General features: G+C 38.6%; 1 protein-coding gene across 1 annotated transcript in view; it reads left to right on the forward strand.

Annotated features, from left to right (window-relative positions):
- NUS1 (NUS1 dehydrodolichyl diphosphate synthase subunit) overlaps positions 1-20,362 on the forward strand; it is a 32,599-nt gene extending 12,237 nt beyond the window's left edge. Inside the window, exons 2-5 of the mRNA XM_047859730.1 lie at positions 5,559-5,684; positions 6,601-6,750; positions 13,408-13,507; positions 17,540-20,362. Of these exons, the coding sequence (XP_047715686.1) occupies positions 5,559-5,684; positions 6,601-6,750; positions 13,408-13,507; positions 17,540-17,630 (467 nt within the window). The 3' untranslated portion in view covers positions 17,631-20,362. The remainder of the gene's footprint in view (positions 1-5,558; positions 5,685-6,600; positions 6,751-13,407; positions 13,508-17,539) is intronic.
- Positions 20,363-24,758: the final 4,396 nt, after the last annotated feature.

Here is a 24,758-nt window from a genome sequence, read left to right on the forward strand (position 1 = left end):
TATTAGAAATAGAACAACACGGGGCAACTGGGTGGCTCAATTGGTTAAGTGTCTGACTTCGGCTCAGGTCATGATTTCATGGTTCCTGGATTTGAGCCCTGCATTGGGCTCTCTGCTGTTAGCACAGAGCCTGTTCAGATCCCTTGTCCCCTTCTCTCTCTGCTCCTTCCCCACTTGCATGCACACATAAACACACACTCTCTCTCTCTCTCTCAAAAATAAACTTAAAAAAAAAAAAAGGAACTAAAACAACAAAAAAGGCTGGTGTTTTTTTTCTTTTTAATTATATAGTTTTACCCCAATTACCATTTTAAATCCCCTGTTGTCCTATCACCCTTGTACATTCCCTGTTGTCATATAGCCTATTCCCTTCCAAGCTTGGTTCCTAAGTGCATATAAATTTTACAGTTATGGTACTGCTCCATTTTTTTTTTTAAACTTGATATAGGGGTACCTGGGTGGCTCAGTCGGTTAAACATCTGAGTTTGGTTCAGGTCTTGATCTCACAGTTCATAGGTTTGAGCCCTGTGTCAGGCTCTGTGCTGATAGCTCAGAGCCTGGAGCCTGTTTCTGATTCTGTGTCTCCCTCTCTTTCTGCCCTTCCCCTGCTCGCGCTCTGTGTCTCTCTCAAAAATAAACATTTAAGAAAAAAAAAAAAAAACTTGATATAAGTGTTTGAGAGCTAGTTTTATTTAAAAAAAAATTTTAAGTTTATTTGTTATTTTGAGAGAGGGAGAGAGACAGTATGAGCAGGGGAGGGGCAGAGAGAGAGGGAGAGAGAGAGAATCGCAGGCAAGCTCTGCATTGTCAGCACGAGACCAGAGCTGGGGTTCGAATTCACGAACTGTGAGATCATGATCTGAGCCGAAGTCGGACACTTAATCGACTGAGCCACCCAGGCTCCCTGAGAACTAGCTTTAAGAGATCAGCTGCTATGTTTTAGGTATGTTTCAGATGCTTACAGAACTTCTGGGTACAATGAACTGGAATTTTCTTTTTTTTTTTTTAATGTTTATTTATTTTTGAGAGAGGAAGAGACAGAGCATGAGCAGTGGAGGGGCAGAGAGAGAGGAAGACAGAATCCGAAGCAGGCTCCAGCTGTCAGCACAGAAGTGGGGCTGGAACTCACGAACCGTGAGATCATGACCTGAACTGAAGTAGAAGGCTTAACCAACTGAGCCACCCAGGCGCCCCTGAACTGGAATTATTAAATGCTGATCCTTGTTTTTACTTAAAATTTTAATGTTTTGTTCATCATGGTATGTTTTTGCATTAAGTTGTTGAAGATAATGCGTTATTCTTTATCTTAGAGTTTTTTGATGCCAACTTAAGTTTTGCTTCACTTATCTCACCCTTGTCCTGGCCCTGAGTGGTTTTAAAGTCCCATGAGTGACTAGACTCAGAGAAGGAGGAGCACATGGACAGAAGGAGAAGGCTGAGATAGCAATTCTAGGAGTAATCTTTCAGTTAGAAGTGGGAAGAGGAAAAGGATTCAGTGCAAAGGGAGAAGGGGCCATTCAAGGCGCAGGCTGGGAGTAGAACCAAGAAAGGGAGTTTAGACAAGTTGTGGGGTAAGGATGGAATTTTGAGAATGGAGCAGCTTGGTCATTAATGGTAACACTTCAGAAAGATTGAGAAGGAAAGGATACAGATTGAAAAGAGGTAGTGACCATTTTGGTGACAAAGAATGTCATCCATTGATTTGGAGAGAGCAAGAGTTCCTGAAATGTGTTTCTATTTTAATCTGGAAGCTAAGGCAGAGATGAGTGAATTAGTGAGCACTGAAGTATAGGTCTTTGGAGTATTGAAGGAAGGGATCAGTGTCCTGTAAATAGACAAAAGCAAGGGTTCCTAGTGGTGGGTTACTATTAAAATGAATAAATCTACATTCTAGTAAGTTCATATGTTCTAACAGTGTTGTGGAGATTTTACATTGTTTTTGAAATTCATAAGCCTTCCATAATTTATTTATTCTTTTATTTTATTTTATTATTTTATTTTATTTTATTTTATTTTATTTTATTTTATTTTATTTTATTTTATTTTATTTTTTGAATTTACATCCAAATTAGTTAACATATAGTACAACAATGATTTCAGGAGTAGATTCCTTAATGCCCCTTACCCATTTAGCCCATCCCCCCTCCCACACCCCTTCCAGTAACCCTCTGTTTGTTCTCCATATTTATGAGTCTCTTATGTTTTGTCCCCCTCCCTGTTTTTATATTATTTTTGTTTCCCTTATGTTCATCTGTTTTGTCACTTAATGTCCTCATATGAGTGAAGTCATATGATATTTGTTTTTCTTTGACTGACTGATTTCGCTTAGCATAATACCCTCCAGTTCCATCCACGTAGTTGCAGATGGCAAGAATTCATTCTTTCTGATTGCCGAGTAATACTCCAGTGTATGTGTGTATACACACACACACACACACACACACACCCCATATCTTCTTTATCCATTCATCCATCCATGGACATTTGAGCTTTTTCCATACTTTGGCTATTGTTGATAGTGCTGCTGTAAACATTAGGGTGCATGTGTCCCTTCGAAACAGCACACCTGTATCCCTTGGATAAATGCCTAGTAGTGCAATTGCTGGGTTGTAGGTTAGTTCTAGTTCTATCTAGTTTTTTGAGGAACCTCCATCCTGTTTTCCAGAGTGGCTGCACCAGCTTGCATTTGCATGCCTTCCATGATTTATATCTATGATATAGACCAAAGTGTGGTCTAAATCATTTTTTATTTTTTACTTGCATAAACAACTGGAAGTCTTGTAACATTAATAAGCCTGTATCATGTAGCTGTCTTATAGTACATGCTTTTGTGTCATACATGTGAATTTTATGACTGACTTGAACATAATGTTAATATCCTACACATCTGTATTGTTGCACAAGTATTGCTGTCCTCAACATTGTTTTCCAATAGCTTCTGATATTAATCACCTTCCTTTAAAATTTTTGTTTGTCTTTGGGACTATGTATTTTTTGTTGCTTTACATATGGGTACTACTCAGTGTTCACTTTTATACTTCCTAGCTTTTGGTCTTATGACTGTGGGCTTTCATAAGGTGCCACAGCCTTAGCCCCCTGCTCTTCTTCACGTATGCTTCTTTACCTTTGCAGATCTTATTTTTCACTTCTTGTGTGTCTGTCTGGCTTCACCTTAAGGAAGGTGACTCCCAAATGTGTGTCTGTATCCCCATCTTTTGTTATGTTACCTTCCCAGCCTTACCCCTGTAGAATTCTCCTAATTCTCCATGGGCTGGATGAAATGTCACTTACCCTAAAGAGGTCTTTTTAAGTCCCCTAGTCAGTCTCTGACTGTTGCCTTCTTTCAGCAGACATTTATTTGCTGAGTGTCTGTTCTGTGCCAGGCACTGTGCTAGCCCCTGGTGAGCAAACACAGTTAAGATCTCTACCCACATGGTGCTTATATCACCTCTTTTGGTTTTTTGTTTTTTTGTTTAAGTACGCTCCACACCCAGTGTGGGGCTTGAACTCATGACCGTGAGATCAAGAGTTTGATGCTCTATGGACTGAGCCACCCAGGCGTCCCTATATGACCTTTTTTGAATGTCCTTCCTTCACTTGTCTTAATCACTTTTTCAGTACCCCTGCCCAAATATTCTATCATCAGGTGTCTAAAACTTAAGGTTATGTTTTCCTTCAAACCAGTTCTCTGCTAGAAATTCCACACTTTAAACAAAAGTTATTATTTTCTTTTAGCTAGGATTAATGCCATGGAATTTTCTCTGTTCACCTCTCATTAAGTCATGCTTTTCATTCTCTCAGTTCTTTTGTAATGAACTCCTTCCATTGTTTCATCAAATTACGAATGGACTATTGCAGTATTCTGCTGCCTGACCTTCTCTATACTGTTGCCAGGTTAGTTTTCCTAAAGTTATAAATTTCCACCTTCCCACATGGCTTAGAAATTGTTGGTTACCCACTTGGTAGGCAACATGAAATGAAAATTAGGTCTGTCCCCTTTTCTCAAATCCTTTGCACCAGCAACATTTGTCTGTCTTTTGAGTATTCAGTGTTTTTTTCTTAAACATTTTCCCAAACTAAATATCCTCTCCATCGCCTTTAACTTTCTAAGGTTGAAGCTCAGTTTTCTAACTTACGAAAGCTCAGCTCAAGTCTTGCTTATTTTACAAAGCTTTCCCTACCAAAAGAAACTTTTTTTTTTAACCTTTGAACTGCTATTACACATGGACTAGCAACATAATGTGTATACAGCATATTCACCAGATTGTGTTATTTTATATATTTTTAACTATATTCTCTTTCCCAGTTAATCTTTGAAGTACTTTAAAGTCAGATCTGACTGAGAGTACAGAGTAGGAACACTTGGTAAAGATCGAAAAGGCAATGACTGGTAAAAAAGCTGCCCCTCTGAAAATAGCTAAATAGTTGTCACTTGTTTTTAGTTAGAACTCTCTTCATTAGTTTCATGTTAAATTTATGCCACATAGTTACTTCATCTTTTTCAATGACATAATAACCATTAAAAGTTTTAGCTTTTTTTGTGCATGGTTGAAGGAACAAAAACAGTTTTAGGTAGTGTATTTCCATGCTTTGCTGGAATTTACTAAATTTTGATTTTGTTACTTTTGTGTATTCTCTCTATTTTCTACATGATTCTCTTTTTTAAAAAATTTTTTAATGTTTATTTTTGAGAGAGAGAGCATGAGCAGGGGAGGGGCAGAGAGGGAGAGGGGGGACACAGAATCCAAAGCAGGTTCCAGGCTCTGAACTGTCAGCACAGAGCCCGACGCGGGGCTTGAACTCACGAACCGTGAGATCGTGACCCGAATCGAAGTCAGATGCTGAACCGACTGAACCACCCAGGCGTCCCTACATAATTCTTAATAGTTCCTCTTACCATTAAAACAACGAATCGGGGCGCCTGGGTGGCTCTGTCGGTTGAGCGTCCGATTTCGGCTCAGGTCATGATCTTATGGCTCATGAGTTTGAGCCCCAGTCAGGCTCTTTGCTGACAGTTCATATTGTCTCTCTCTGTCTCTCAAAAATAAATAAACATTAAAAAAATAAAAAATAAATAAAACAACGAATCAAATAGAAGTAATAATATTGAATGCACGTAGTGGGTCTGCAAGGAAAGTGCATTGGGCTGGGAGTCCACAAGATAAGGGCTCTGGACCACTGCCACAGTTACAGACTCTTGAACAAGTCTCTTAAGGACTCTGGGTCCCAGTTTCTTAATCTGTAAATGAAAATTTCAAGTAAAAGATAGCTTAAAATTTCCTTCTAGGTGTAAATTTTTTATCATACTCATATTGGCTCCAAGTAGTCACCTCTATCCTTTTTTTTTTTTTTTTTAAATGTTAGCCTGACTGCAGACTCTTATGTTAAGAGTTTTGTTTTGTTTTTCTTTTAGACTCCGGTTGAGGCATAGTCAGCAATGCTTCATGTGGAGTTTGTTCAGTTCTGGGTGCAGTGATGTTTTCACAGCAAACATCCATTAATTGTTGAAGAGGATAAATTAACCTAGTTGGGATTTACTTGCTTTTTTTCTTTTTAAGGTATTTTCAAAAGAAATAATTCCAGATTAATGGATGAAATTTTAAAACAACAGCAGGAACTTCTGGGTTTAGATTGTTCCAAATATTCACCAGAGTTTGCGAATAGTAATGACAAAGATGATCAAGGTAAGCGCGAGTATCAAATTGAGTATCTAACTTACACAGATGTATTTTGTGTTTCAAGGCAGGTCCTGTCACTCATTCATTCATTTTGTGCTGTTAGTCTTTATTGTCACGCTTCTTTTATCATCAGATTTAGACTTTTCTTTCTTCATCTTCTTCAAAGAATTTTCAGAAAAAGATAAAATCGTGACTTTCATAGATATTAAAAAATACACACATGTTAAAGATTTTATTTAACTAATGAATAACCAGGAACCAGGCAGATTTTGTAACCAGTTCAAAGAGAGTCCAAAGGATGGACACACTTACAGGTAAGTAATATTGCAATGAATGTGTAAATGGAGGCAAAACTGGTTTTTCTTTTGGGTTAGAGGGAAGATAATTGAACCTCTACCAGACAAGAAAGAATTTGCATTCTTGTCTATAGAGAAGAATTTGGCATTCCTGTCAGGTACCTAGAATCCTGTCAATTATAAAATAGCTCCCACAGAATCAGATTCTGATAAGGTAGACAGTGCCTGTTTCATTGAAACACATTTTTTCCCCTATATTCTTCGTTTTTATCTTTTGTGTTACTGCTAACTGTACTATGATTGTAGATGGCATTTTAGGTGAGTGAAAATTGTAAACTAGCGTATGATTCCTATTTTCTAGAGGATTTATTCAGCGATACAAGGTCTTTGAGTACTTTGAGAGGAAGGTACTATATAAATATACACACAAATGTGATGTGTGGGTCCTTTCAGAGGAGAGTAGATAAGTATGTTTTGATGTTCAATTTGAAGGACTTAAATGATCCATGTTTACTATAAGAACTATACTTTTATTTTAGTCTGAACTTAATATTTCTTGAAACAGATTTTGAAATATGTCTGGAACAGGATTTTTTTTTTAATAACTTGTTTGTTTTTTCTTTCAGTTTTAAATTGCCAATCGGCAGTGAAGGTGCTCTCCCCAGAAGATGGAAAAGCAGATATTGTGAGAGCTGCTCAGGACTTTTGCCAGTTAGTAGCCCAGCAGCAAAAGAGATCCACAGATTTGGATGTAGATATGTTTGGCAGTTTACTTAGTAAGTCATATATAGACAAATATATATGTTTTCAGTTGTGTCCTACAACTGTACGTGGTTTACGAGGGTACACTATGAAGGAGAGCATCTGAGTTCCTTTTGCACTATAAAGCCTGATTTTGTTGTTGTTGTTGTTGTTGTTGTTGTTACACTTGTAATGTTTCTGAAATTTTGAAGCCCCACATGTTGAAAATGATTTTGAGATAATGAGATTTGTAGTCAGCTCACTTGCAAGAGAACTTACTGGTAAAGGAGAGGATATAAGAGGATTTTGCGGGGGGCTGATGAATGTTCTTGAATATCGGACTTCTGCTTGTCAGCCTTCCTGTGGGATGTTTTCCTACACCGTGAGTTTTCCAATTCTCCAGACACCACATGGGTGTCCAGCAGTTCAATTCACTTCTGACACTAACCACCCAGAGACAGTGTTTGACTCTGTAGGTTGAAGGGCTCAGTCACACAAAACGGCCCCCACTTCAGATGCCAGTTGCAGTTTTCATGCCACCTGTACAGGCCCCCTGATCAGCTACCTATAACTAGGGGGTTCCTATGACTCTCTCCTAAGGTTTGCTAATTTGCTAGAATGGCTCCCAGAACTCAGGAAGGAACTTGACTAAACTTTATGTTTACCAGTTGATAATAAAGGACACAACTCAGGAGCCGTCCAGCGTAAGAGGCATACGGGGCCAGGTATCGCCAGGGGATGCAGTCATCTTCCGTGACCTCTCTGGGCTCATCACCCTCTCAGCACCTCAGTGCATTCACCAACCTGGAAGCTTTTGGAACGCTGTCATTTAGGGGATTTTGTAGAAGTTCCTTTATGTTAGCATGATTGATGAAATCATTGACTATTAGGGATTGAACTCAGTCTCCAGCTCTTCTCCCCTACCTGTAGGTTGAAAGGGCCGGAAGTTGCAGCCCTCTAATCACATGACTGGTTTCCCCAGCAACTAGCTCCCATCCTAAAGCTATCCAGAGGCCTGCCCAGAGTCACCATTAACAGAAACCCAGCTGTGGTGGAAGGGGGCTTATTACGAATAACACAAGATACTCTTCTCACTCCTATCATTCAGGAAATTCCAAGGATTTTAGGAGCTCTGTGCTTGGAACCTGGACAGAGACCAAACATATTTTTTTTTATTATAATATCGCACTCCTCTTATGTTTCTTTTTAGTTTGAACTATCTGTTAAGTTTGAATTTAACAGCTATTTAGGAGGCAGTCCCAAGAATATAATCTTATTAGCATTCGTCACTTTATTTTTAGTGTTCTTTCTGTTATGTGATATGAAATATACTCACTGTATTTGTCATGTTATACCAAATATAACATTATAGGGTTTTTTTTCCTTCAACTATTTATGAAAGCCTTTAATTTGTTTATTCTCTGTAGAGCCTCCTAGGAACCTTTTGCTTCAACTTTATGGTCCTTCTGCTTACTGGCATTATCCTTGATCCTTTTGTTTTTTTGTTTTTTGGGTTATTTTCTTTTGTTTGGGAGTGGGCAGAAGGGTAGGAGAGATGGGTTGGGGGGAGGCTCGTAAGTAGGCTGCTTGCCCAGCACAGAGCCTGATGTGGGGTTCGATTTCAGGACTCGTACGTCATGACCTGAGCCAAAATCAAGAGTCAGATGCTTAACCAACTGAGCCACCCAGGCACCCCATCCTTGATCTTTTGAAGAAAGGCAATGCTTCTAACAAGTTTATGTCCATTAATAGCTTCTATAGCTATTCAATTTCAGACATACATTTTTTGTTCATTCAAATAGGGTCTCCATTTACCTTACTTATTAATCATGCATTTTTTTTTTTTTTTTTTTTTTTTGTCTAATTCAGTCATTTACTTGACTCTCCATTCTTGTTTCTTCCACATTGACACATGTTCATCATACGGCACATTTGCTCTCTGGCCTCCGGTCTCACCAACTCCTGTCTTTCACTGACTACTCATTTCTTCCCCTACTCTGGTATTCTCTCTCATTGCCTGGCTGCATTTAAGCTGAATGAATAGACTTAAAGTAGACCATTGTAGGGACTCATTGTAGGTTACTGGATGTTGACTGTTTCCCGGAATCTGTAAGGCCCCAACCATAGAGTAATTTATGAGGGTGTCCTAAAAGTGATAGAGGGACCAAAGGTGGTCCTTCAGGGAGCCTATGGAGAAGTGCCAAAGTTTTGAGCCCAGGTGTTGCCTTCAGGGGTGGCAAACTCACGATAAGTGAAAAAGTACACAGTCCATAAGTTAATTTACTAATCTGACAGAAGCAGATCCCCTGAATACTGTTACCCCCAAAAGTTCGCTTATGATTGTGAACTTCACCATTCCTACTTGCATACAAGGCAACTACGTATCTGCTTGTTTTCTTTTACCATACTTTTATCTTTTCTAGAAATGTTATATAAATGAAATCATATAAAATAATCTTCAATGTCTTGTTTTCTTTCCTCAGCATATTATTGAGGTTCATCCATGTTGCATGTATTAGTAGTTCATTGCTTTCTGTTGGTGAATAGTATTCAGTTCTGTGGATGTACATTTCGTTTATCCATTCACCAGTTGATGTGCATTAGGTTTGTTTGAATAATGCTGCTGTGACTATTCACATACGAGTCTTTGTGCAGACATGTTTTCCTTTCTTTGGTAGATGACTAATAATGGAATTGCTAGGTTGTGTTGGTTGAGTGAATGTTTAACTTTTAAGAAACTGCCAAACTTTTCCAAAGAGGCTATAGTATTGTTATATTCTACCAGTAATGTAGAGGAGTCTAGATTCTTCACGTCCTTGCCAAGGCATAGTATTGTCAGTTTTTTGTTTTTGTTTCTTAATTTTAGCCATTCTAGTGGGGATGTAATAGTATCTTATTGTGGTTTTAATTAACATCTTCCTAATGACTAATGTCATTGAGCTTTTTTCATGTGCTAATTTGTCATCTGTATCTTCTTTGGTGAAATATCCGTTCAAGACATTCTGCCTACTTTTAATGGGTTGTTTGTCTTAGTTTTAAGAGGTCTTTATATATTTGGGGTACAGATCTTTTTTTCAGTAGTAAGATATGACTTATGAATATTTCCTCACAATCTGTGGCTTACTTTTTTTTCCTTAAAGTATTTCATCTTTGGGTGACTGGGTGGCTCAGTTGGTTAAGTGTCTGACTCCGGATTTCAGCTCACATCATGATCTCACAGTTCAAGATTGAGCCCTGCCTTGATCTCTGCACTGACAGTGCAAAGCCTGCTTGGGACTCTCTCTCCCTCCTCTCTCTCCCTGCCTCTCCCTCTCTTCCCCGCAAAATAAATAAATAAAAACTTAAAAAAAAAAGTATTTAATCTTTATGAAATCCAGTTTATCATCTTTTTCTTTTGTGAATCATGCATTTGGTGTCATAGCTAAGAAATCTTTCCCTAACCCAAAGTCACCATTATTTCCTTCTAGAATTTTTATCACTTAACCTGTTCTGTTTAAATCTGTAAGCTATGTTGACTTACTTTTTGTGAATGGTGTGAGGCAGACAAACTGAGTTGTTCTTCTGCCATTTTTTTCTCCCTTGAATTACTGTGACTCCTGTGTTGAAATCTAATTTACTATAAATCTTTGAATTTATTTCTGGACTTCTTACTCTCTGCCATTGGTCTGTACTGCCTGTCCCTTCAAATGCCCCAAGGTCTTGATTACCGTAGTGCCTACTAATGATAAACTTTGAAATCATGTCCTTAAAGTCCTTCAACTTTGATTTTCTTTTTTTTTAATTATTTTTTTTTTAACGTTTATTTATTTTTGAGACAGAGAGAGACAGAGCATGAACAGGGGAGGGTCAGAGAGAGGGAGACACAGAATCCGAAACAGGCTCCAGGCTCTGAGCTGTCAGCACAGAGCCCGACGCAGGGCTCGAACTCACGGACCACGAGATCATGATCTGAGCCGAAGTCGGCCGCTTAACCGACTGAGCCACCCAGGCGCCCCTTGATTTTCTTTTTTGAAGTGAAACGACTTTGGCTAGTCAGGAACATTTCATTTTCATGTAAATTTTGGAATCAGCTTCACCAACCCCAAAGCACCTGGTTTTGGTAGGGACTGAATTGAATCTGTAGCTCAGTTTGGGGAGATTGACCATCTTAACAATATTGAGTCTTCTAATCCATGAACATAGCATGTCTCCATATTGGGTCCTAATTTTTCTTTTAACAGAGTTTTTAACAGGATTTGGGATTTCTGCTTCTTTTGTTAGATTTATTCCCAAGTATTTTATTCTTTTGGATGCTGTTATTAATGAGATTGTTTGCTTAGTTTTGCTTTTAGATTGTTTGTTAATAATAAAGGGAAATGTAGTTTTGGTTTTTTTAAATATTGATTTTGTATTTTGCCACCGTGCTAAATTCACTTACTAGTTCTGATAGTTCATTTTCAGAGTCTTAAGATTTTTTTTTTAATGTTTATTTATTGTGAGAGAGACTGGGGGAGGGGCAGAGAGAGGGAGAGAGAGTCCCAAGCAGGCTCCGCACTGTCAGATGTCACAAACTGTGAGATCATGACCTGAGCCGAAACCAAGAGTTGGACACTCAACCGACTGAGCCACCCAGGTGCCCCTTAAGATTTTTTTTTTTAATGTGCATTTATTTTTGAGAGATAGAGACAGAGTGTGAGCGGTTGAGGGGCAGAGAGAGAGGGAGACACAGAATCTGAAGCAGGTTCCAGGCTCCAAGCTGTCAGCACAGAGTCCAACGCGGGGCTCGAACTCACAAACTGTGAGATCATGACCTGAGCTAAGTCAGACGCTTAACCAGCTGAGCCACCCAGGCACCCTGCCCCTTAAGATTTTTTAAATATACAGTTGTGTTGCCTGTATATAAAGATGACACCCATTGCGTCCTCTCAAATTTTCTATTTTTAATTTTATGTTTTAGTCTCACTTCTTGTGTCTGTCTAGTTTTATGTGTCAGACTGTCATTTGCACACTGGTTGTGCTCTAACAGCTTGAGTTTGGAAGGCTCCCCTGATCTGTATGATGTTGGCTGCTGGGTTCAGAGTTCCCACCAGTTCTCAAGTCTTCTTGGTTACTTTTCCTTGGTTACTTTCCTCCTTTGCATGTATGCAGTTTCCTCATCAGCTATGGGTACGTGGAGGGCTTAGCTGAGCCCTTATTTTCAGGATCTGCCTGGTAAATTTCTGACCATTAGATTGCCTGCCCTAACTGGGGCCACAACACCAAGCCAACAAGCTGTGTGTTTTCCTCATTTGTTTCCTTTTGAGTTTGCCACTTGGTGCTTTTAGCTGGCAAAACCCTGGGCTTTCATCATTGGCCCCTCCTGCCCACAATCTCCAGTTCCAAATTGAGTTCATATCTTTTGGCCACAGGCAACAAATCTACCAGTTTTGCCATCAGCCCCATGCTGGTAAACCTATAATTTTTTCCATTTGATTGGGGGTAGAGGCATGGGAGTTAGGACCATTCCCAGGCAGGAAAGACAAAGACCCTTACCGTTCTTACCTGAAGCTCTAGCTGGTGTTTCATTTTTTTGTTATTAAAAGAATAATTGTCTGCTTCTGGCCAGTATCCGGTGCCCTTAAATGTTTGGTTTTGTCAGTTTAATACATATTTTTGGGGGGAGGATTCATCACCTTCTTCACACTACCCTTAGCCAGAAATTCCTTCTTGCCTTTATTTATTTATTTATTTATTTATTTATTTATTTATTTATTTATTTATTTATTTATTGATCTAAAGAGAATTTGCTCTTTAGCAGTCAGAGGAATATATATTCTTCTTAGTCCACGCACCTTTACCAATATGGACTTTAAAAGAGACTTTTTTATGGAAATAATTCTTAATTACTGCTGGATGAGCCTGTCTAATCTAGTCTCCTTATTTAACAAATGAAACAACTAAGCCCCGGAGAGGTTGTGCAACCGAAAGTTAGTGGCAGAATTGAGGTTATTAGAAACTGTTGCAGCCTGGGTTTCTTGGATAATAGCATCTTTTCTGTTCTACCAGTGACTATTTTAATATTTATTTTACTTTATTTCTTAAGCAGTTGAACTATCCTTATCCCCTTTTTTTCTCAAACCAGGTCTTGTATGGAAACCAGTTTGTGAGACTGAATGGCCATGCCTTTGTTGAGGCAGGTGTCTGGTCTTTTCCCTCCCTGGGCTGGAGCTCTGGAGAAAACATTTATACTAGATAGCTAGGAGTTGGGTTTTTTTGTTATCAGCTATAAAATAAGGGGTATTGGGGAAGGAAGGGTTCTAGTTACTTTTATGGTTCCTTTTCATCTCTGAAGTTCTGTGCTTCTATGGCCAGAATAAGCATTTGTGCCCCTAAAGCAGTATGGTTCTCAGGGTGCCAGAAGAATTTTGGAGTCTTGAAAGATGGATGGGATTTGGGTGCTGTCTGTATGGTTTAGGATGGGAGTGGGGTTACCTCTTCTTATGAGGTAATCCATTCAGTCAAATGGTCTTTAGAGAAAGCGTTCACGTTTGGAAATAACATAGATACTAAAGTATATGTTGGGCAGTGGGGTGGTGGTATGGAAACATATGAGTGAAGCTTGTGAAGAAAACAGATGAAGCATAAAAAGCCAATTTGATGAACAGATTTTGCCCTTGGTCATTTTCTTTGTGAGCAATGCATGTTAAATTCCTGTGTATTTCTTTCTTTATAAGGTTCAGATGGTTTCCCCGATCCCGATTTAGTACTGAAGTTTGGTCCTGTGGACAGCACATTAGGCTTTCTTCCCTGGCACATCAGATTGACTGAGATTGTGTAAGTAATTAAAAGTGTACTGACTTTGATTCGATTCAGCAAGTGTTTCTTGAGCCTAGCACTGTACTAGGTATGGTGAGAATTCCCAAAGACTTACAATACTGGTCCTTTGCCTCAGATATTTCACAGTATCAGTGGTAAGATAAAGACTCAGACACAAGAGAGAGTGCTTGTGCAAATATCTGGCATTAATACAAATTTCATAGGAGACAAGTGAGAGAGATATGTCTGTGGGTCAGGATTGCTGATTTTATTGTGTTGTATTGTTTGGTTTTTTTTTTTTTAAGGATTTTTTTAAAATTTTTTTTTCAACGTTTCTTATTTATTTTTGGGACAGAGAGAGACAGAGCATGAACGGGGGAGGGGCAGAGAGAGAGGGAGACACAGAATCGGAAACAGGCTCCAGGCTCTGAGCCATCAGCCCAGAGCCTGACGCGGGGCTCGAACTCACGGACCGCGAGATCGTGACCTGGCTGAAGTTGGACGCTTAACCAACTGCGCCACCAAGGCGCCCCTTTAATATTTATTTTTAAGAGATGGAGAGACAGAGTGTGAGTGGGAAAGGGGCAGAGAATGAGAGAGAGATACAGTATCTGAAGCAGGCTCTAGGCTCTGAACTGTCAGCACAGAGCCCAATGTGGGGCTTGAACCCATCAGCTGTGAGATCATGACCTGAGCTGAAGTTGGATGCTTCACCAGCTGAGCCACCCAGGTGCCCCCATAGTTACTGATTTTAAAGAAAAGGTCTGACATACTCCAGGGCATGTAAAATGGATAGAATTTTTGTAATTACAGAAAGGGTGAGAAGTATAGGGGATGATGGACAAGGAAAAAAGAAAAGCTGGGAAGTGAGGAGTGAACATCTCATTTTAGAGAAATCGTGAGGGAACCGGCCCTACCAGAGCACAGAGATTTGGCATTATGACATTAGATGGTAGTACACTTGACCCTGGAACAATGGGCATTAGGGGTGTGGACCCCCTGTGCAGTCCAAAATCTGTATATATCTTTTGACTCCTCAAAAACTTAATAGCCTACTTTTGACTGGAAGCCTAATTTAATACATATTTTATGTGTTATATGTATTATATTCTGTATTCTTACAATAAAGTAAGCTAGAGAAAAGAATGTTATTAAGAAAATTATAGGGAACAGAAAATACGTTTATAGTACTGTACTGTATCAAAAAAACCAAATCTGCGTACAGATGGACTCATGCAGTTCAGACCCATGTTGTTGAAGGGTCAGCTCTGTAAGATGAAAACAAATAATTTGGGTGTATTGATGCTGGGAAGGTTTTAAGTACCAGCACTAAGAATATGCATAACGGTTTAGACAGGAAGTAGGAAACCACTGAGCCTGTAGATAGTGTGGAAATGGTGATTTTAGAAGATTTGTTTGGCACCTGTGTACTAGAGTAGATTGGATTTGGGAAAGAACCTGGAAAGAGACAAGGGAAGAATCCTTGGCTATGATTTAGGGCATAATACAGCGCGGAGAATGAAATTGCTTATCTAGAGCAGAGTTGGGTAAACTTTTTATATAAAGGTAAGATGGTAAGTATTTTTGGCGAATGTGTGATCCATACAGTCTCTTTGCAGCTACCCCTCAGCATTGGCAGTATAGCTGAGCAGCCACAGACAGCGCAGAACAAATGTGTGTGACTGTGTCGTAATAAAACGTCATTAAAAAAAAAAAAACAGGTGGCAGGCTCATGGGCTGTATTTGCTGACCCCTGATTTTAAAGAGACTTAGTAGCCTTAAAATATATTTAAATTCTGAGTCTTAGGAGGAACATTCTATAAATTCGGTCTCTAATGAGAATTATTTATCAAGCATAATTAAAACTGTGCTAAAAGTCCGAGAAGAAATGAAATGACTCCTAAGCTGTTAAGCCTAATTATGACGTTACTGAGAGAAACTACAAAGTCAAGGGAGCATTGATTTTGAAAAAAAAAAAAGGTTGATTTCAAGGATAAGATGATTTCAAAGCCATAGTCTATTTCGTGGAAACACTTACAAGGGCAGATGAAGATGCAGAATTGGTCCATGGATGAGAAGTCAAGGGGCTAAAAAATGTATATTTAGAGTTTGACAGTACTTAGAAGTAGTAGTAGTTGAGTCTGTGAGAATAGAGGAACTTTCTCAAGTGTATATAGAAGAGCACAGTATCAAGGGATCTTTTGGCCTTTTAATAAATGCTCCAAGTTCAGGGGCAAGACAGGGTAAAGGTGTCAAATAAAAAGGCAGAAAAGAACCCGTAGCATTGTAGAGTCAGAAAGGGCTGTACATCATATGGTCCTGGCTCCTCATTTTGTAGGCGTGAGGAAAATGGGGAGGAGACGTAGCTCTTACTATTGCTTGTAGTAAAGTGGAATTAGAACCCAAATCTCCAAACTCTGGTTTTCCGTATGATGGGTGTATGTTTCTCTTGTTTCTTTTTCTCCAGGGGTTTTCTGAGTTAATTTCAGGTGCCTTGTGCATTGGGCTCCAAGAAAGGTAGCAGTGCTGCTTTGTGAGGTTCAGAGTAGTTTGAAGGGAAGAGTGTGTTTTAGAACAGATACATCTCAGTTTGAATCTTGGTGATGCTTTTCAGTAACATGACTTTGGATAGCTTTTAAACTTCTCTGTATTTGTAAAATGGGTATTTTAATAAGAAGTTGAGGATTTAAGTCAGATAACGGACATCAGATACCGAGCACATAATAAGCTTTCCTGTGGATCTTTGTACATGTGTCTGTCATGGCCCTATCACGTTATATTAAGGTTTGCTTTGGATTTGTCTACTGCCCACCAGACCGTAAGCACCTGATGTCTTAACGTCTTAATCATAACATGGAGAAGTAGAAGGGTGGAGCCCTAACAGAACAGACGGGAATGGCAAGACCACTTTGGGGGCAGTGAGGAGGTAGTGGCGCTAAGTGCTTCTTGAGTGATAGGAGACGAAGCTATTGATGAAGAGGATAAAATGGAAAAGACTTAGTCAAGTGGGTTGTTTGAGGAGGACATCTGAATGAAGCAAGCTTCAGCAAGAAGAGTGTCGTTGACTTGTTGTTTGAGGATGTCTTGTGAGGTTATCGCTGCAGTGGAGTGAGTAAGATAAAAGGTTGATGGCAGGATTAATAAGAGAAGGAAGTGGAAGAAAAGGAGACTTGTTTCAGAATTTTTGGCAGTTGAAGGAAAAAGCTTATAAGTCAATTATATTTCAGTAAAGCTAGGGAGGGGAAAAGGAAGGACAAAGAAAGCCTAGCTACGAGAACCAGCACATGGTCAGACAGGAGTCTGTTCGTGGTAAGTTTGTTCAGTCTTTTTTTGGTGATGTATGTGCCTGGAGCTCCCAGTGCGACTTGTACTCTGACCAGGTGTTTGGCTCTGGTACAGTTTGGAATTCCCAAAGCCTCACAAGAAAGCTGTGTACGTTAGAGAATTGTTTATGTCAATTATTGAAAATTATTCTAAGTATTCAAAATACCTAACAGGGAACCTTCTGGCTGTACATTCATTCTGCCCTTAAAGTGTCTTCACATCGCACTGTGATTGCCGCCTTGAGCGAATGGAAATGGTAGAGATGAACGTTCATTTGTTGGTTGCTCACCGCGTGGCTTCGACATGCAGTCGCGTGAGGGTGCTGTGCTGCTCTGCCAGTGCTAAGCCTGGCTTTCATAGACCACTTCACGCAGTGCAGGCTTCGCTCTGGCAGAGAGGACTTCCTAACGTGAACGTGAATGAGATCCTTACAAGTGGGTCTCCAGTTCTGCATTGATTTGGACTTCGGCTGATACAGGTTCTGAATCTCTGTCTTGCTACAAGTTGCTTTTCTCTCCTTAGGGAAAGAAGGAGAGATTATTTTGTACTTGCACTGTTTCACAGTGAGTTTAGCTGTCATTTGGTAGAAATGGTTTGACATACTCTGTGTTTATCATTTACTTTCTTCTGTCCTTAATGTCTTTTGGGGTATTTTCCTTCTGGTTCCCCTCTCCACATTACAGTGTATCATCTAATTGCTTTTTTCCCCCTGTGCTTTCTTTTCAGCTCTTTGCCTTCCCACCTAAACATCAGTTATGAGGACTTTTTCTCTGCCCTTCGTCAATATGCAGCCTGTGAACAGCGTCTGGGAAAGTAGTGATCCCTGGTTATGTAATTTGATTTCAGGCTTTTGGAGAAAAGGACCCAAGTGACTCTGATGTTTACAAAGCACCTACGAAACCCTGTACACACCTAGTTCATAATCCTCATAATTTATCAACAAACACAAAAAAGTGTCTTACTTGAGAGTAAGGGTATGTGTGAATATATGTGTGTGTGTGTGTGTGTGTATGTGTGTGTGTGTGCGTGCGCGCGCGTGTGCGTGTGTGTGTGTGTGTGTGTAAATAAATTTATAAATGGGGGAAGTATTGGAGAAGGAAATACATAGATCTGCAACTTTGAGCAAATAGCAGCAGTGTTTTAGGAGCTGAAATTTCAGATTTAAAGACTTCAGCCTCAACTACTTCCCTATTTTTGTGGGGAGAGGAGGGGGTAACTAGAGCTATTTGGTTGTTTTGAGCGGAGGGGAATCGTTTTTGTTCAGTCTTTCCTAGTGACCAAACTTAATTTTTAAGAATAATGTATTGACTTATTAAACGGAACCGTTTTGAGTCTGAGGGATCTCCGGAGGGATGGAGTTCTGTGTTGGTCACATGTTAAAAGTTTGCTCACCTTTGGAGTAGAGGGAATACCTATTTTCAGATATCCGTCCATTTTCATCTCATTATAGTTAAACAATGTGACTTGTGAGTGTTGCTCTGATGTCTGTGTTCTGGGTTGTGAAAATTATTTGAAAAGGAACTCTTACTACATTGAAATGTAGAATTTAAAAAATTTAAATATCAGTCAAAAAAAGGTGAAAAAGTTATAATCTTAAAGGATTATGAGTTGGAAAATTTCCTAAAATAGGAAATAAAGTTTGATTCCCTTTTTTATTTGGTGGGCAGTATGTACCCAAAGTTGGTTTAAAAAAAGATTCCCATTAACTTTCTATTTAAAAGAGCATTTGAAAAGTTATCAAGGCAGCTTTTTTCCCCTAAAGTAGTAACCTATTACTCTTTGGAATAGCACATTTAGGTCTGTGTTAGTTCCCAGGATTTTTACTCAGTATATCCTGATGGTGGGGGACTTTGCCTAAAAGATCTTTAAGTAAGATTGAGGCCTGTGTAGGTAATAAAATATTACCAAAGTCTACAAAAGTAATTTAAGTTAACCTTACATGTTCTCTTTCATGACAGAGAACAGCACTGGTTCTGTTATTTTTTAAATGAATAAATGATTTTTTGATGTTTAGTATTTCTTCCCTCACTACTGATCCTTGGACAGAAACCATTCTTTATACTTGATGGACTGTTTTCAGAAAAATCTTAAGTGTACAATAGTTGTCTAAAATTGTACATTTAGAATGGAGTAGCTTAAATACTAGGTCTCAGAAGTCTAAAAAATAGCAAGGAAGACTGGGCTTGGAAAGCAAGGTCCAAAGTTGCTTGTCATATTCTAAAGCTCTGAGGAGGAATAAATGTTTGGACTTTGGACTATAAGACCCCATTTATGATTTTAAAAACTACACTTGAAATAAAATGATTAAACTAAATTTTGGTTCAGTGACATTACTTTGCACTTCATAGTCCTTTGTACATTGTGAGACTTTTTTTTAAGTCTTAATTTATTGCTACAAGTTTTGTGTGAAACTATAGCATATCCCTGAACTTTACCAATTTCTGATTTCTGTTCCCCTGTACTGTGATCCATGTTCTGTTGAGGGTTTTTTGCCTTAGTTTGAGACTGAATTTATGTCTTTTATAAACATGGTATGTGTCTTTTATAAACATTCTGGAATATGTATGGCTTCAATGAATAAACTTAATGGGTCTGGTTGAAGTGAAGGGATTTAATTTTGGTAAAATGAAGTTAATCAAACATTACCCACTGGGATGTAGCCAAAGTCTCTAAAAGTTTAATGGTTAAGCCTTTGTACTTTTATTTTCTCCTTCCATTTCATAGCAGTGTAGTATTACACATCAAAGTAAATCTGTAACCTGTGACTTGAGTCTGTTATAGTCCTAGAAAGAGACCCTTAACACAAGTTGCTAAGGATTATGAATTCAGATATAAGCATTCCAGATCCTTCTCCTCATGAGTTTAACTGCTTGTATGGTCTCCACAACTTGAATGGCATTGGTCATTCTGGAATTCCTGCCAAAATCATCACAAGTTCCACATCATCAGGGCTCCCTGGGCACTCCGAAGAAGAACTGATAATCTTAAAGTTTAAACAAACTGTTATCTTTAGGTGTACTCAAGGTATTTGTCTTTAAATTGTTTCTTCTTGACACCCCTGACAATGGAAATTATCAAAGTAAACCTACTCTAAGGATGGCAGGTTGGAGCATAGCAAAAAGTTTGCGTGTTTGAATCCATTCCCAATTCTGGTTGTATTTTGTTTCTTAAAACTGATTACTGTTACAATAGAGTTTGAAAGCTGCTTTTGATGTGAATAAAAGAAATCCTGGTATATTGGGACTAAAGCTTAAGAATACTTGTCTCTGAGAGGAAGGTGTTCTAATGTTAAGGAAACAGTGCCAAATACACTGTGCGTATCTACAGTTTAATCTTTGAATGTATGTTATTTGATTAGCTCCCTCCTGTGTGATGGCACCATGCATAGAGTCAAATCTTTGTGATGTTTTGTATGGCTATAGACTTTGGCAACATGTACATAATGTGTAAAGCAAGTTTTTATGATTGAGGAATCAAATTTATTGAATTTTATTATTGAAAGTTGAAACAACATGTATGTACAAAAACAATAAAAGAATATACTCTTTTCATGGACTATAGTATTATGTGAATGCTACATTTATTCTAAACATTTAGGGCCTGCAGAAATGTACTGAGAAACTCATGGCTAGACAGCAATACTATTTTTTTTCCCCAATGGTATGTTTTTGATTGAAATATATTCTCATTTTAACCAGGTTAAGCATTTGGAATCTTAATGGTATTTACTTTTTGCTAGATAACGGCAAGATAAAACTCAGCTTTGCCATTGCTAGAGTTGTCAAAATTCCACAGCAATTAAGATCAAATTGATTTTTACTGAACATGGAATGCCAAGTTAAAAGTGTATGTGTGTACTCTTTTAAGAAATTTGACAGTCCTTATCAAACTAGGAAATAGAATGGTAAGAACCATGGTTTGTCTTACATTGCATAGAATATTCGTTTTCTATGTATCTAATTGCAAGACAGATTTTCACCTGAAATCAGGTGTTTCAAAGGGCACATTTTTAATTTTGGTTAATAGGAAATGCACTTAACAAAACTTAGGGAGAGTTCAGTATAGTTTGAAATAAAACCCAGGAACCAAGAGTAATGTAAGCACTTGTCCAAAAATCCTACTTGATAGGCCACAAACTGTGATAAAATTGGTGGGGAAAGGGAGTGCAGAAAGAATTTGCTTGTGGTTTTATTTATTTATTTATTTTTATTTTTTATTTTTTGCTTGTGGTTTTAAAAAACACTCATTATAGAAAAAAATAGAAAATTTAGAGAAGCTACAGTAAAGGAAAATAATTTCTAATACCATCATTCATTGGTTACATTTTTGGTGACAATCAAATTTTTTTGTACTTCTATTTGAAAAAATGAATCTGTAACAGGTTTAATAAAGAGATTCTTTTTAAGCTACAAACTATAAATTGAGAGTCTTGCATTCTGTTTTGTATTTAATTATTGTGTCCCGATATAAACAATCACATGAGCACATGAAAATAAAATGGGAGAAATTACAGTCCACATTCAGTTACCCTTAATGAGTATTTAACCTTAATCCAAATTCTTCAAGTAATTTTGTACTCTTCTTTTTTCCCCTCCATCTGTCTTGTAGAGATTTGGGAACTATACATAAATTTTAGCATCTAGATTCATACATCCAGAAGAATGCAAAAGATAAAAATTAGATCTACTCCGAGGTCAGACTATTTGGATTACCTGCTACTGACCGTGTTTATACTTCCCATCATTAGTAGTTTTAATCATCATTTAAGTTTAATGAGGACAAGGAAAACAGGATGTTTGGCTCAGAGAAGGAAAACTTGAGCAAAATGAAAAGATCTGAAGGTAGGGCAGTCACAACAGCATAGTCCTACTTGTAGAGAGTATCTAATATTTCTATTCTGATAAAGATTGATTTCAACTGCTCTATCTTTAATGGATCTGGTTCTATGAAGCCTTCCTTTCTTTTTGGTAAATGTATATTTTGCAAGGTTATTCCTCAGTAACAGTTACTCATAACTGCCTTAAATTTCTTATTTTTACAAAATTTAATAGAAAAGTAAATAATGGGAATAGTAACCAACTGTTTTAACCAGAGAGGAATCAATATTTTAATTAGATTTCAGATAATTAAACAATGGAGCATCAAGAAAAACGTGGAAGTTACTTGACAGATGTTTGACAGCATTTGTCTAGAGCAGTGGTTCTCAACTGGAGTGATGACACCCCCCAGTGGACATGTGAAAACATTGGGAGACATTATTTGTCACAACAGGGGGCATACTACTGGTATCCAGTGGAAAGAGGCCAAGCTAGGGGTGGTGATGGATAGTGCCTAAAATATGCTGTAGCATAACTTTAAAAAGCAAATCAAGTTTACTTGAATCTATAGTTCATGGTTTAAAGATGAAATACACATTTGCTTGTATATGCATATTTTAATTCTGTGAAATGATACGTTAGCTTCTTTCCATGCACGAGTTCTCATTATTTTCACATTTTTCCTTGATGTTTTGAAACACCAGTTTCCCAAAGCCTGTCAGCTTGTTGTCTAAGCTTATTTGAAGGAAAGCAGTGTTTTTTGAAAGATGGTAATGCTTTACCCATGTATGATGTTATAAGAAATTCCATGCTTCAATTACCTGTTGTATAAACATCAAATTAGCAAATTTTCCCCCTTAATCTGCATGTAGTTGATTTCCACATTATAACCACCTAATAATGTTCTTAAAAATGCTTGTTGTAACATCCTGTGCTTGTTTTTGAGGTCATATTTCCAAGAATAATGATTAAGCATTGTTATTTTTTTATAATTTTTTTTAATGTTTATTTTTAAGAGAGACAGAGACAGAGACAGAGTGCAAGCTGGGGAGGGGTAGAAAGAGAGAGGGAGACACAGAATCTGAAGCAGGCTCCAGGCTCTGAGCTGTCAGCACAGAGCCTGACGTGGGGCTCAAGCCCACGAACTGAGATCATGGCCTGAGCTGAAGTCGGACGCTTAACCGACTGAGTCACCCCGGTGCCCCCTTTTTTATTTTTAAGTAATTTATCTGGTGGCCTTTTTTAGTCTTCTGAAAGTGATATTCAAGTGGCTTCAATCTAATGTGATTTTCCTAAATATTACCTGTAATTCAAATAAGTAATTGGCATGCCTCTCATAAAGAGTTTTTTCTTGGCCTGGAGAAAGATGACTTCTCTGAGGGAAAATTACAGAGAAATAAGCCTGCTTTCATTCAGGTGTACATGGGATACATATGTGTACGTAGAAATAGTCCCACCAAGTCTGTCACTGGCTTTGGAGTGTGAGATGCAACACCAAATATAAAGCATTCGGGAGATGAACAGGAATACACAAAGCATCTCCAGGCAAATGATTCCATTAAATATTAATTTATGAGTTACTTGGAAGCAGAAGCTCATCTATACGTAAATATGCAGAATACCTAATTACTTGCAAAATCAGACGCTATCAGATGTATTCTGAGGTCCTCAGCGTATCAGGTGGAGAAGACCAGCCATGATGCTCACAGAATATCAATTGGTGATGCATTTAATTAATTTAGAAGAAAATCATCGCTCACCTGCTGCCTACTCATGCGGGCCCGGGCAGGGGAAAAGAGAAGTTAAATAAATGAGTACGTGTGCTTTGGAATGTGAGTTTTTGTCATCATAAAAAAAGAAACAGATATAACACAAAAACTAGTACTACTTAAGTCCTGAACTGGTGATTATGTCCAAGAATTCTCTGGAATTCTAGTATTTTCTAATCTAGCATGTTGTCCGAAAAGATGAACTTGAAACTTGCTAGTTCCGCCTGGTTTGAAGAGGGCTTCTCCAACCTAGATGTCAGCATCATTCCTTTTTACCTCAAAATTTCTGTCTGCAAGCTGTGTGAGGAAAGGACGTTTCTTCGTGTCACAACTAATCCTCACACTGTACCTCTGATACCATCTCTTCCTCTCTTCAGGACCTTTGCTTTTTCCTTCCCATTTTCAGTCACTGTCTGCTAAATACAGGGGATTCTTTCCCTGAGTTACAAATGTTACATTTCTAGTTTCTGGGATTCTAGACTCTCCTGTATACTTGGAGTTTATGATTCATTCGTTTTCCTAAGAAATGAATTCTAGAAAGACCCAGTATTACTTCCCTAACCTGTTTTTGTTGTTTAATTTAAAAAATCTGCAGACCAGGGTGCTTGGGGTGGCCCAGAGGCTTAAGTGTTGACTCTTGGTTTCGGCTCAGGTCATGATCTCAGGGTTTGTGAGTTCGAGCCCTGAGTTGGGCTCAGTGCTGACAGCAGGGAGCCTGTTTGCAATTCTCTCTCTCCCTCTCTCTCTGCCCTTCTGCTTGCTTACTCTCTCTCTCTCAAAATAAATAAATAAACTTAAAAAAAAAAAACCTGCCAACCATTATGGCCATCTTTTTAAAAAATGTTTACTTATTATTATTTTTTAATCTTTATTTTTGAGAGAGAGAGAGAGAGAGAGAGAGAGCAGGGGAGGGGCAGAGAGAGAGGGAGACACAGAATCTGAAGGAGGCTCCAGGCTCCGAACTGTCAGCACAGAGCCCGACGCGGGGCTCGAACTCACAAACTGTGAGATTATGACCTGAGCCAAAGTTGGACGCTTAACTGAGCCACCGAGGCACCCCGTATGTGTATTTATTTTTGAGACAGTGCGAGTGGGGGAGGGGCAGAGAGAGAGGGAGACACAGAATCCAAAGCAGGCTGCTCTGCGCTGACAGCAGAAAGCCCAATGTGGGGCTCCAACCCACCAACCGTGAGATCATGACCTGAGCCGAAGTCGGATGCTCAACCAACTGAGCCACCCAGGTGCCCCATGGTCATCTCTTTCATTCCAGGTATTATGCTAGATAATGAGGGTATGAAGACAAATGACAAAGACCCCACCTTAGCACATACAGTGTGAGATTAGTCTTGATAAGGAGGA

This window comes from Prionailurus viverrinus, chromosome B2 (assembly GCF_022837055.1).
Source record: "Prionailurus viverrinus isolate Anna chromosome B2, UM_Priviv_1.0, whole genome shotgun sequence".
Lineage (NCBI taxonomy): Eukaryota > Metazoa > Chordata > Mammalia > Carnivora > Felidae > Prionailurus > Prionailurus viverrinus.